Source organism: Lepisma saccharinum, chromosome 26, assembly GCF_977018435.1.
Source record: "Lepisma saccharinum chromosome 26, izLepSacc3.1, whole genome shotgun sequence".
In the NCBI taxonomy this organism is placed as follows: Eukaryota; Metazoa; Arthropoda; class Insecta; order Zygentoma; family Lepismatidae; genus Lepisma; species Lepisma saccharinum.
The window spans coordinates 37049613-37063656 of record NC_139254.1 but is presented as its reverse complement, the minus strand read 5'-3'; the positions used below and the strand labels follow the sequence as shown (position 1 = coordinate 37063656).

The 14044-nt window shown below is 38.4% G+C and overlaps 1 protein-coding gene across 1 annotated transcript in view; it reads left to right on the top strand.

Annotated features, from left to right (window-relative positions):
• Positions 1-13593, top strand: part of LOC145979629 (uncharacterized) — a 91350-nt gene extending 77757 nt beyond the window's left edge. The window contains exon 4 of the mRNA XM_083112595.1: positions 13426-13593. Coding sequence (XP_082968721.1) covers positions 13426-13593 — 168 coding nt within the window. The remainder of the gene's footprint in view (positions 1-13425) is intronic.
• The last annotated feature ends 451 nt before the right edge of the window (positions 13594-14044 follow it).

Below are 14044 nucleotides of genomic sequence, written 5' to 3'. Positions count from 1 at the left end.
TTTCACAGGCCTTGTGGGTACTGGTGTCCCCACAAGGATAGGAAACGTTTTTCTTGTATAATTTGCTCACAATGTTGGTTACTTTTAATTTTCAGGAGTTTATAGTTTTACTGTGTTATTTGTCACATATTTTCAACAAACACATCAGACTACGACTGTAATTTACCCCGGTCCCCACAGTGTATGTGCACTAACAGAGTCCCCACAAGGTAGCATATGCACGTATGTGTGTGTGTGTGTGTGTGTGTGTGTGTGTGTGTGTGTGTGTGTACAGTAACACACACACGCACACATACGCACAAGCACACAACTACAAAACCTGTAATTGTGGCTAATGTTATCTGAAATAGAGGTTGTTCATTAGGGCATAGTGATATGAACAAAGGATAAAATTTCGAAACGAAAGGGGTCTTAATTTTTCTTTTCTAATCAGGGTAGATCACCACTAAAACATATTTACGCTCAGACAACATCTTATGTTGGCGCAAACCGGAAATACCAACAATAATGCGATTAAAAGGGTAACAGTTAAAGCAGACTTCACCTTCGGTGTCCTAGGTTCGCCGTATCGAGTAAGTTGTGTGTCTCAATGAATAAGGAAAGACAATCTGGTACCGTTCATCAAAAGGAAGGAGTGGAGTGGACCAAAACCAGCAGGCAAAAAACTATTAAAAATGTAATGATTCGTGTGTTAGGTTGCAATCTTCAGTCATCACGCTGCTTCTCCTCCAGAGGCCTCTGGCACACACCCAAAGGAGGGCGTCGATATCCATATCCAATCTTTACTCCCATTTTTGGAGATACTCTGGACAACTGGAGACCTTAAGAGGGAGGTGGAGTTTGGCGAAGGTCGCCGTGGAAAGCGCTTAAATTTAACATGGGCTTTTTTGCATTTTGTTGAATATAACGTTTTAGGACAAAAATTTGCCGGAAAACACGCAGTGGATGTGAACTTAGTTTATGAAACTTTGAGTACATGACACATTTATGCAATTTCAGTTCGTTAAATGTGCACAAATTCCATTATTTTTTTTCAATTTCCCATAAGGAAATACGTAAATAAGCACAGAATGGTTTTAGGATTTGTGGGTAGCACCAACGAAAATGGCCATTATGATGCATACTAACGTAATGCTCAATCCTTTTACGACTAAGCTGGGGAGGGCTTTTCTTTCAAAAGTCACTTGCACAGCCCAAAATGATTGTTTAAAAAAGTCATGTATTATCGACGGCGAAAGATACGGCCGCTTCAGCCGAATTTCATTCATCATAGTTCGCCACTTGGCCACTAGATGTCTCTGTTCGAAAATTGCCCCAAGGGACGGGGAGGGCTAGTTCGCGCGGGTTTTTTGAATCCTCTACACAGCTGGGTTCCGTCCCCTCGTCAGAAGGTCCCGTAGCTGTCACAGCTTGATTTATTGCCTCTTTCCCAGGCAAGAAACCAAGAAAGCAGGAAGGCCATGAGTTTGTGTATGTTTGAGTGTAGAGAAGCAGAGCATATTTACCGTGAATTGGAACCAGTGACAAGTAACTTTATCTCGATCCCTACCGCGAAGGACGTATTCAGGGGGGTCCAGGAGTCCCAACCTCCCCCCGAAAGACTTACCAAGTACAAAAATTAAATAATGAGAGCATAAAATAACTTCAATTAAGTAATGAAAATAAGGTTGTTGTCTAATCGCAATTTGTTTATTTCCGCAAAAATATTGGAAAGTAATACGACTTTGAATGACAGTACCAAAGAAGATTTATGCAAGAATTATTACTACTTATAATAACATGCAAAATATTACCAGGAATTTTACTTTCGTCAACTGATTCTAACATCATTTTTTCATACTCAATAAATATTATATTCTTTATCTATTTGACATTAATTTCCTTGCCAGGGCAGTTTCTATTTTTTTTAAATTTTGCCGACCTTAACTACACGTAAGCTAGATAATGAATACGTGATGTTATACTGTATCACTGTTGTTATACCGCCTTCTTACCTATTCATCTTATAAAAATATATTAATTAATTTAATATAATTATACTTATTTTAATTTAACATTATTAATATTATTATTTTGAGACATTACGTTAGGACGCCGCTCCGAAATATATATCTAGATACGTGCCTCGTGTCCGATTTGAATAAAATGTAGAAAAGGCGGGGAGGGTGGTGACGCTTCTTCTTTTTACATTTCGATAGTTTTACCTCACATGTAGTACTTTGTGAGTCAACGGTGGGACGCGCGCCGGTTCGAGTCTCGTGGATGAGCGTGACAACTTTTCTCCTGATATTTCGGCCAGTCAAACTCGCGGGCCGCATGTGAGCCCCAGCATTCGTTAATGCGGGCCCGCCTTGGCCCCACTTAACACTTCATGCTTGAAATTATCTATACATTTGTAGTTATCCCGTTTTCTCTTTTCTTGTGATACAAGACCAGACTCATCCAAACTTCAACACATTGACCAATTTTCCCTACACAGGTATACATTCCCTTATAGAGTAGGTGTTGTGTCAACTAAGCAAGCTGATTGACAGGTTACTTCTGAAGTACGAAAATATCTTGCCAGCTGGGGGAGGGCAGCGTGCATACTTTCTGTCGCCTATGAGTCTGTTTCTTGATTTTTAAGGATTTACCTGGAAGAAAAGCCAGTTTCTGTAAAAGTTTCAGAGAACCATATCGCTGCCCAAACTTCGTGGGAGTAAGAAAAGGACTATAGAAGAGGAATGCAGATTTTTCAAGTGAAATGCTTACTTTTGTTGTGAAGTGAATACTGAAAAGCGTAGAAATTTTGTACCCTGATAAAGTAAATTCATTCAGAAATATTTCTTTATCACGAAATAAATTTGCCATAATCTGTGGCGGAGTGGTTAGCACAACCCGTCGCGACACCAGAGGTTGCGGGTTCGAATCCTGGCCTGAGCATGGGTTTTCTTTGTATTTCATCAATTTCATCATATCATTACTCATCCTCATCGTCGCCATTAGCCAAACGTTGCAGACAAGAAACGCTAATAAAAAAATCAGAGGAGAGGATTTATTACTTAGTCAACGAACAATTGAAAGCGAAAATTGTTCGTGTTGTTGCCTTTTCGCTCACAATATGCGATATTACGGACGTCTGTGAGCTAGCTCGGTTTGCTCCCTTCACTCGTGGATGCGATTCTTATCTCGATATGACAGTAAAACTACTTGAATGATTCCTCCCCGTGACACAAGAGCTGATATTTTGAAGGAAGTGGAGGCCATTTTGCAAAGTTACAGTCTTCCGTTATATTAAAACTTTTTAATAAAGTTATAATTTGTCCAAAGTAAAAATACTACGTGATGAAGTTGGAAACAGGTTTCAAGACTTCATAGGGTGCGAAGGGCAATAATCTTGTTCTGCTCTGCTCCCTTTTCTTTAAGATGGTGCGTGTGAAAGTCCTGACTTCGAATGGAACTTATTTAATTGCAGTGCAACTCGTATTGAAAAATAAATATTGCGAGGTGGGCTATCCTTGATTTTTGTTATATCTCCAATAGCAGTACCCTCGAATAAGCTATTTTGCTGTAGAAATTTTATTAATTTTGGTTGCACTTGCCTTGGTGAAAAGTTGTTTTCCATAATGAAGATTAATGAAACAGCCGAATGATCAAGAATGACTGACAAAACATTTGTTGTCTGCATTAAGAGTTTCATGCTAACAAAAAACTTATTGCAGACTTATGAGAAGCTTGTTAAAAAAAAAAACAGTGAAATCTGTGCGAAACGAAACTTTAATTGCACACAAACAGTTACAATTGTAACCAATTTATACTCGAAACTAACATGAAAAATACTATAACCATGAAAAAATATGGGTGGAGGTCTATATAATTTACATATCGATGCTGCAATAATAATCACTGGAATTCCCCCCTCCCCGACCCCATTGGGTCGAACCACTTAGTTCTGGATTTTAAGGTGTTGGGGTTCTAGATATGTGGCCCGGATAGTTTTGACATTATCGTTATGCGGCCCTACTCACGAATTGAGTTTGACATTGCTGGTCTATAGTACCTGTTGAGGAGATATATGCGTGTGTGTGTGTGTGTCATAGAACATCACTACTTCCAAACAAACTTGATGTGGCTCTTACAGAAACATCTGTTTTGGAGTGGAACAATGACGAAAAGTTTACACTGGCCTCCCCGATGGTGCAGTGGTAGCGTCGTAGCCTTGTTATCAAGGGGTTCCAGGTTCGATACCCGGTGGAGGCACATAGTGGTTCGGATTCAACTTTAAACTGTAGGTCCAGTCCCGCTTAGCCTTACTGTGCATAAAGTGGGCTTAAAACACTAAATCAATCAACCAACAAAACGGTTTACCGTTTCTTTGCAAATCTTCAATTAATGTAAAATTTAGTATAAAATCATAATTTTTGCTGACTTTCTAACTTGAGATTTAAAGACAAATTATTACTTCGAATTCTTCATTAAAAATAACAAAAGTGATATAAAATATTGGATAAAATTCTTGCCTTCGCTGAGAATCAAATTAGAGATGTACAGGTTAGGAAAGTGGAGGGAGGATTTCCTGGCGTCTTCCCCTTCAATGTGAACGGTGCCTCCTTCGTTCTACATTGCATTCAAAATTTCTTCTTAGTTTCAGATATATTTTGCATCCCCTATAGCATAATGGTAAAGGTGACCCTTGTAATTTAAAATATCCTGAGTTTGGTATCCGGTGGACGCCTAATAGTTAGTTCAATCCCACTATAAATATAGATCCAGTCCCGATTAGTCTATCTGTATATAAAGTAGACTTAAAACAGAAACTCAAGATACTCAAACGATTATCATAGGGTTGGCGGCGATTGGTGCAGTTAGAGAGCCCCCTCTGCTCAATCAAAATTATGAAACATAAACTTTTCAGTCAGTAAAACCATCGTGGTACGAACATTAAATTTTTTGTTTCAATTACATATTCGACGTTGATCTTGTCCAGCAGATTACCAATTGTGATAACTTTTCTCTTCTTTAAAAACTACACAAGGAAACAAATTGAAAACGTAAATTGGACAAGGTTTCTTCTCTAGAACTGATATTTAAAAGACCATGTCTTGAGAAGCTCTGAAGGATATTCTATTCTTAAAACGCCAATCAGAATAAGGGATCAGCACTTATGTATATTTTCTCCCGCAGGCACGTGACCGGGGGGGAGGGAGGGTGAAGCTGAAGACCGTTCCGAAATCCTACAAATATGTAATTAAAATAGGGTATAGCGGTGATTAATTTTACTTACATTAAACATCCTGTACAATAACTTGTAATATACTGAGAAATTCATTTTCAGGGGTTCTATTCCCCACTTTTTCGCCCTTAGATGGCAGCTGCTGATAAGGGATGAGCCTTCCCCCCGAAATAAAATTCTGGCTACGGCCCTGCTGGTCTGCATCGTGACTGTATGGTCCGATGCATCATGGTTTGAGCTCCGTCTACGGGACGCGCGCAGGTTCGAGTCTCTTAGGGGAAACGTATCAACTTTTCTCCTGAGATTTCGGCCTGTGTATAGGGCCGGTTGCCATCCACCATCGTGAGGAGATTGGGAAGCTATGAATGAGTCACGGAAACCTACAACAAAGATTAGGGGTTCGTCGTGCTGACCGCACATAACTGGTTGGACTGGAAGTGAGGCCTACAGTCGGTAGGTGGGCTCTGGCCCTCAGGGGCTGTAGCACCACGGGTTTACTTACGTATATTGGCGTAACCAAGTGTGGGTCCACAGAGGCTCGGCCTCTCCTCGAAATTCTGTCACTTTATTTTGGCCAATTCACTGGGATTTTTTTAAGAGTACTTTGTAACACGTATAGTGCTGATCTTGAAGATCATACTATAATTAGTTGGACTGAAATTTCACTTGGCAAGCAATCAATTAACATTGGGAAAAATCACAATAGGAGAGAGCAACTAATGTGATGCAGGAACTGGTCATATGTTTCCACAGGGGATTCCCATCATCACTGAGAGTTTGTCCCCAGCCTTGGCCGATTAGCCGGCCCCGTGGCGGAGTATTTATCTCATTTCGCTACGACGCCAGTGGTCCCGGGTTCGAATCCGGTCTGGGCATACGTGTCCTTCGTGAGCGTCTCTTCATCGATTACATCATATCATCATTAGCCAAGAGTGGCAGAAAGGCGAAGTAAAATAAACAAAATCAATCAATCTTGGCCGATTAAAGCTGCTGTGAACTCCAACGATGAGAACTGTGCAAAGGGACTTAATTCAGATCATAACAAAGAAAACTACTTCATCAAAGTGTATGTTCAATATTATACTATTGTTTCCTGACATCTTTGTTACTACTGTACATTTTGTTACATTGTTTTGTCCGTCTTTCTCCTTTTCAGTTTTTCCATATGTTATTACGCATGTCCACGTTTCCCCTTTTTAAATTCCAGGTAGTTTCGCTCCTGCCCATCTCTAATAGGGACTCGATTCGTTAATAGTTGAAATAATAATTGTTACTAATTCTTGCCTTATTATTATTATTATATTGATTTTGTATAAAAAAACACCCCCTTCAAAGGAAAATACTTTCTTTCAACTGATATTCTCTACCGCCTTCTTTACTCTCAATTGATAAAATTCCAACCTCAACAAGAAAATTCAACATAATTATAGTAGCCACTGTAATCAACCAAATTTATTCAATCAAAACTTTAGTCATGAATGTTCTGTCTCTGGAGCCTGCCACTCGTCTCGCTCCATGCAAGAGTCAGCCAGCAAGCAGAGAAATGCGAATTGCTTTGCCAGTGGAGAAATTTTAGCCTCCGAAACCAGAATTAAAAGAAACAGGTGGGTGTCCTTTTCCTGGAAACCTCGCTGCGGGAGTCACGCGGAGGGGAGGGGGTGGTGAAGGAAGGAAGGTTCTCTGGCCTCAGGCTTAGGACAGCCGAAAAGAGTTCCTAGTCCTCTGATATGTCGCTAGGTGTCTCTGTATCGCATCGGGCCAGGAAACTACTTTCATGCCAACCTCCAGCCCACTCTTTTAACCTCTGCTGGTTACGATATCTTTCCAACACCTTCCTTCTCTGAACTACCCTCGATGAGGTGCCCTCCTCCGGCGTTCAGACCGCACTACAAGAATTGGGAAGCCAGGAAGGAATTTTAATGAGAAAATGAAAGTCAAAATTTAGAGATGTCAAATCATTGGCCCCAGAGCAGCTTTTTCATGACCTAGTTACTTCGTGGATTTTTGTAATGATTTCTGATATCTATTGTGGATTTTAAGTGTTCGTAACACAGAACTTATTGCTGATAATTCTATTGTTGACAAAGGTAGTAACACTTTTTCCAATGCAGAGAACAATAGCAAATAATACTGATCTGAAGTCCAACACTGTACAAAATATTGCAACAAAAACACTTTATTATCGTGAAATGATCACAAGTAGCAATTGAAGGACAATTGCTTTCCGGATAAACCAAATGACGGATATTCAGATATTCCTGATTATCCGGTGGAAGTAAATTAGGTTACTTTAGTCGATTGATATGCAAATATTTATTTTTGACTGGTATCCACATAATCGTCGAAAGTGCACCCAGACAATATCCAAGTAATATCACATGAAAAGTGCTTGATCCCTATAGGAATATATGTGCCAAATATTCGGACGATGAATATCTGCATTATGTTTGACAATGGACCAAATAATATTTGGTTTATTACTTTTTAAATAGCTACAGGAATTGATATACCCGCCAAATGTATTTCAGTTATTGGAATATAAAATTACAGATATGCAGGAAATTCTAATACCTAGATATAAGTTATGACATTTCTCTTATGCAGAGTTCTCATCTAAGGAAGAACCAGAGAGTAAAGACTAGCAATTGAAGATGTTTTCAAGAAATTTGTTTTCATTCTTTCATCATGAAACACAATATTTCAGTACTAAATGTGAATATTAATATACATATTTCATTGTGTTTTTATAGATGTACACTTAATTTTGCATAGCATAACATTGCAATAACAAGGTATACTTCTTGTTAAGTCACAGAAAAAGAGCAATTACAATTTTCTAAAATTAGTAATATTTTGAGGTTGGCAACACTGACATGTATATGTGTGTGTGTGTGTGTATATATATATGGAGAGGAGTGTAAATTAATTTGTACTTAAAATATACCTTTATCATTTACTTTATGCATGTGACCTAAGATTTAAGGGTCTTAATTCATTCTAATAAAATCTCTACACGTGGATTTCAAAGATTTTGACACCCTCAACCTTTTCAGTTCACCATTGGACTCTATTTAAAAATTAACCAGTAGGCCTATGTAAAATCGAGTTACATCAAAATTTACATAATGGCAAGTTATGGCAACCAAAGACTTGTCGCGTATGCCTTCCATCTTTTATCTTCACTATGCGATTTTTAAAAAATAAAATTACATCCCAAGGTTTAGTGCTCCTTACATATCGTTATCCTGCAATCCTTAAAGATGGCGGACTACGCGATGGCTACGATATTGGCAACGTAGTTTAAGGATTTTGGCACTCTCCAGTATCGTGTAACAGGATATTTGATTTGTGTTTTTCCATCCGTACTTGTTTTAACGGGTGTTCCCACATCATTCAACCAACCTCAATATTAGTGTTTTGAACTTTCACATTGGTCTTGAGATTACTCCACAAGGGAACAAATATGTAATGCTTTGGTTCTGCAATATCACATAGCATACTCTCTACTTTATATAAATTACATAAAGTCTTGTCCATAATGCATATTCTGAGAAATTAATAGGTAATTTCGTTTATAACCGTTATTACTAGGGCTCGGATTTTGACTATTTGCCTCTTTTATTCCTACTAAATTAAATATGAGCTTTCATTTTTTAAGTAAGTTTTTATGTTGTTTGGAGCCGAATAACCTATTATTGTAGTACTCAGTGGCGGTCCCTCCATGGAACAGAGGGAACAGGCTGTTCCCTCCTACTTACTGCGCTTTTGGGCTATTTAAATTATTTATATTAACATAATAAGAACACTTCTTTCTCCCGAAATCAACGTTTCCAAAAGTAACACTGAAGAAAATATTTCACCGTGGCTGGACTTTTTTGACGTCATCTACCCCCAACGCATCATGGTTCTCACCCCATGCTCTACCATGCTCTCTTAGTATCATGCCCTCTACTGTCTGAAGCCGAGTATTTCCGACCACGCGCGAAGGTAAACGATTCCCACGGCACCACGGAAGCTGAACACTCTAGCTGTTCCCTCAGAGAGATATTGCGGATTCGCTTTTCTTCCAGTTTTTGCTATGTGCTGAAGTTTAATCGCGTCATAAGTGATACTTTTAAGTGTAGAAAGTCCATAACTTCCTAATCTCGTTGAGAACTTGCGTCTGACATTCATAACGAACTTAAAAAATCTTCTACAGTCTAAGCGTCTGCTAAATGTCTTGGCTAAACGCTGCGAAATAGCTTCCGAGGGAACAGCTCACATCCACCTGTTCCACCAACCCCAAGACCAAAGTTCCAAGGCACGCAGCTGCAGGACAAGAAAGCGAATGTTGCGAGTGTTGTATGATCGACCGCCTGAGGACGAAAGCCTGTAGTTCATTGAACTTCGCAGAAAATACAACAAACCAACACACATCCTAACTGAATTAAAAACTAAAACGAAATCATACACAAGGCATTTTCAAACGAGTTACTACAACTCTGTAAAATGATTAACTGGATATTCTACCAGTGGCAAATTATATTGTTGTCCTTGTTTAATCCTGAGAAGGGAGTCTGGAACAGGTCGGGTTTTGTCACATTAACAACTTCTACTAACAGGGTGGCTACTCACCGGGAATTTCTTGAATTCCGGGAATTATGCGTGAATTATTGGCTCCGGGAATTGTGCGTGAATTCTGCTTGAAATTTTCTCTGTAGACATGAAAAATTACAACTTTTTAAAATCCCAATTCCATTGAATTTATACATATTTATTAATGACCTGAAACAAGTTTTTCACAGTTTAGATTTTACTTTTATCAAGAAAAGAAAGCTGCTTGGAAAATAAAACAGAATTCTCTCAATCCGTTTGCTTTGTTAGTGTTCTTTGCGGAACAATCCATCTGATGGACGGAAGATTATTGCAAGATAAAATATCTTGAAGTTGATTAGGTAAATTTAAAATTCTTATAGAATTAACAATTTTTCGTAGATTACTATTTCCCGTAACATTTGTGACTTGTGTTTGTAGATGTATTTATAGTCCCGAGTAGCAGTGGCGTGCCCAGGATTTTTGTAAGGGAGGGGTTACCTATACTTTTTCTTGGTTGTCCGCCCTCATTTTGTCATATTTTCCTACCATTGATGTTCTTTTTTAGATATTAGGCCAAAGGGGGGGTATAACCCCCTACCACCCCCCCCTTGGGGACGCCACTGCCTAGTAGTTATATGAAATGACAAATGTAAACTCCGCGCCTTAAATTATATATATGTACCGTCAAAGTGGATTAGAATTATTGGATTCATTGGAATCGCACAAACCATATATTGTGTTTTATAAGTATTTGTTGGTGTGTATGTGTGTGGGTGGTGAGAGACGGTAAAACCTTAGCTTGAAATAGATAAAACATCTGCTTGAATTTTTGTAAAGTTCGCCTTGAAAACCGGGAATTATACTTGAATTTTATTATGGTCCTACAGTAGCCACCCTGACTAATCTAGCGAACGTCATGAAAAAACTCAACCATCTGTGTGCCATTATTGCATTGAGGACGTTTGAATTACAAGAATACTCAACTCTATGAGAAACGTCCAGGTGGCCGCGGTGGCTCAGTCGGTAACGCGTCTGACTACCATGCTAAAGCTCCCGGGTTCGATCCCCGGCCGGTTCAAATCCGGGAACTTTTCTAACGGTGGAAGCGGCCCCGGCGTCTACCCAGCGTCGAATAACATGGGTACCTGGGGGAAACCCTGGGGAGTAAAGGCGGTCAGGGGCGTGATGCTGATCACATCACCCCCAATTAACGACCGGATCAAGAAAGTGTCGGGCGTTACCCCCACACCCCCTATACGCCTTCAGGGCGTGGTGCTATGCACAGGGGAACACTTTACCTTTTTTTTATGAAAAACGTCAACTTAATCTACGAATAAAGAGATGAAACAGGTCACGACAAAATATTATTTTCTTTCTCTGATGACTCATAAATTTATATTATCAATTTTTTCTTTGTTGCGCATCAACAATTTTATTTTTAATGTTTTCTTTATATTATATCACATTTGCTTTAAAATTATTATTGTCATATAATTTTAACGTGCCTCATGTTTGTCACTTCTGACATTTCAATAAGGGTTGAATTTTACTTGATCTATTGTATTATATTAAGACACCCATGCGAGGGGGAGCAAGTGCAGGTGACCTGTTCCCCTGCCTGATTTATCACCGCACGCCACTGATAGTGCTTATAATTCCATATTTTGAGGGTTAGAAACATACTAAAATGCCAATTTTGGTAATTTTGATGCTCTTTCTATTTTCAAGTTGCGCTTACACTACATTGTAGAACGAATTGCATTTCTATGATGAACTGAAAACATGGCTTTATCTAGATCGCAACGCATGTAAGATTCTGGAAATTCCAATATATCTTTATCAGGATAATCAACTTCATGAGCTAGTTGGCGATTTCAGCAATGCGATGCCAAACCCACTTCCTATTTTTTTATCAATTGCACTTTTCTAGAAATAGGTCAGTTCACTTGTTTTACCGTGTGTGTTTTGAAGATAGAAGGCTTCTTCAAAAATCTTTCAAGATATAGTGTTATTCCCGAATCCATTACTTGAAGAAAGTAAAACATCTAGAAACCTGTTACTCAAATACAGTGAATGTCTGTATGTACGTGTTTTAGCACTAATGGAAAAGTATGTCGAACATACGGTATAAGTTTATCTGTTAAAATAGTATTCAAAAGATTTTTTTTCTTTCGAAAAAAGAAACTGCGTGTATATTGTTTCACCCTATGTTCTTCATAAAAAATGCCCTTAAAAGATATTTGCATTGAAATCACAGAATTTCCTGGGGATCTGATCATATTTCTTGTTACACCTAATGCTCTCTATTGAAGTGCCTCCCCGATGGTGTAGTGGTAGGGGTCACGGGTTCGATACCTGGTGGAGGCACATAGTGCTTCCGATCCCACTTTAAACTGTACGTCCAGTTTCCATTAGCCTTACTGTGCATAAAGTGGACTTAAAACACCAAATCAATCAATCAATCAATACTCTATAGTAAATTCTGACAACTATTGTAGATGTGCGCAGTGTAATTAAGAAATATACTTTCGAACTAAATTTATGATTCCTACAACAATAACGACAACTGGTACCAGGGGTACCGAATTCGAAACCAGTCTTGGTCATGGGTGTTCTCTGAAATTAATATGAAATTGTGCGGATTTTATAGTATTTTGCAAGGTGTTATAAAATGAACTTTAGGTAAACTATGCGTATGCTTTTCTGTTGTCAGACGTGACGGCGTTTTCCTCAAATGAAGTTTTCATTCTGATTTTCTATTATAAATATGGGTTATACTTTTTACCCTCGGGTTATCGGCGCGAATGAAAATATTTGGGCACAGCGTATGTCGTCTGCTGGAAGGGCTTGTCGAAAAATTGGATAGTATCAGCTGACTCTCCAGAGATTTTCTGCACAATAATGACCTCTGGACTTATTGATATATTTCAGGTCGTCGTCACACAACCTTTGGAGAAGTATACCAATGAAAGAACTGTCATTTAATGCAGCGTGTATTACGTGTATAATAAACATATTATCAGGTTCATTATTAAAATTATCTTAAACAGTACAATGAGGTTTGTTGCGTAACAATGAGAAACTCTTCAAGTTCTGTTTTTGATACGCAAGAATTTTGTAAACACGGTCATTGTGTCGAGGGTGTTGTGTAAAACCAAAATGACGACTTTCACAGGTGCAGGAAAAGCAGGCTGCGTCTTAAGGTTCCCCAGACCTTACACCCCTAGACTTCTGCATTTGGGGCTTTGTGAGAGACAAAGGCTATATGCGACCTATGCGGCAGAATGTTCAACAGCTAAAGAAACGTCCTTGCTTTGGGGTAAGAAGAGTTCTTGGCAAATGTGTGGCAAGAACTAGAATTTCGATGGGATATGTCACATAACTGGTGGAAGCCACATTGAACATCCATTTGTAGATATTCATAGAAACTTGAAGTGTTACTGACTGATGCATAACAAATATGTTATTGTATTCCATGCAATTTTGACGAAATTCTTAAAGTTGTTTACTCTATTATGATTATGATACACCCTGTATATGTGTGTGCGTCTATATTAAACAATTAATTATCATGAATTTTGTAACGGTTATATTTTTATACGGATATTGAAGAACCGTAACATTTTTTTTAATTGTAGATCAAGCAGTTTTACTTGACCAGACAAACGTTTCCACAGTATATTTGCCACAGAACTTCGCCAACGAATTACTTACACCTAGTAAGGATGAATATCATTGCAGTGTTGAGGAACAGGGACAAATATGGGCGACTTCTTGCAGTTTATAGACAAGGTAAATATTTCTAGTCTTTTCAATATTTTTCAAATTTCGCTTTTATCTTAACAAATAAAGATAGAGTAACATTGAAGCTAAATAAGGTTCAAGTAGGAGAGACACAGTTTATTACTGTTGTTATCTTTTGGTACATTAATCGTGAATTTAAGAATATACAAGTTTTATCCATTTTCTCATCATTTCAATTTTTAGTAATTTCAAAGGTAGGCTTGTTGCTCAGTCTAATACAATGGTATATCTCAGGGGTTTTCAAACTTTTTGCTGTCGTAGTTCCACTCCGCTGGTAAAATCAGCACGGATCATGATCGATAATCTTATTCTTACGACACAGCTAGTTCCATTTGAACGCTGACATCCTTGTCTGATAGGTACAGGATTCCCTTGTACCTTGCAGAGATTAAGAATATTCATTTTGTAGAAAATATGAAAAGTTTTCAGCATTGCGTAGCTTTCTTTTACAAG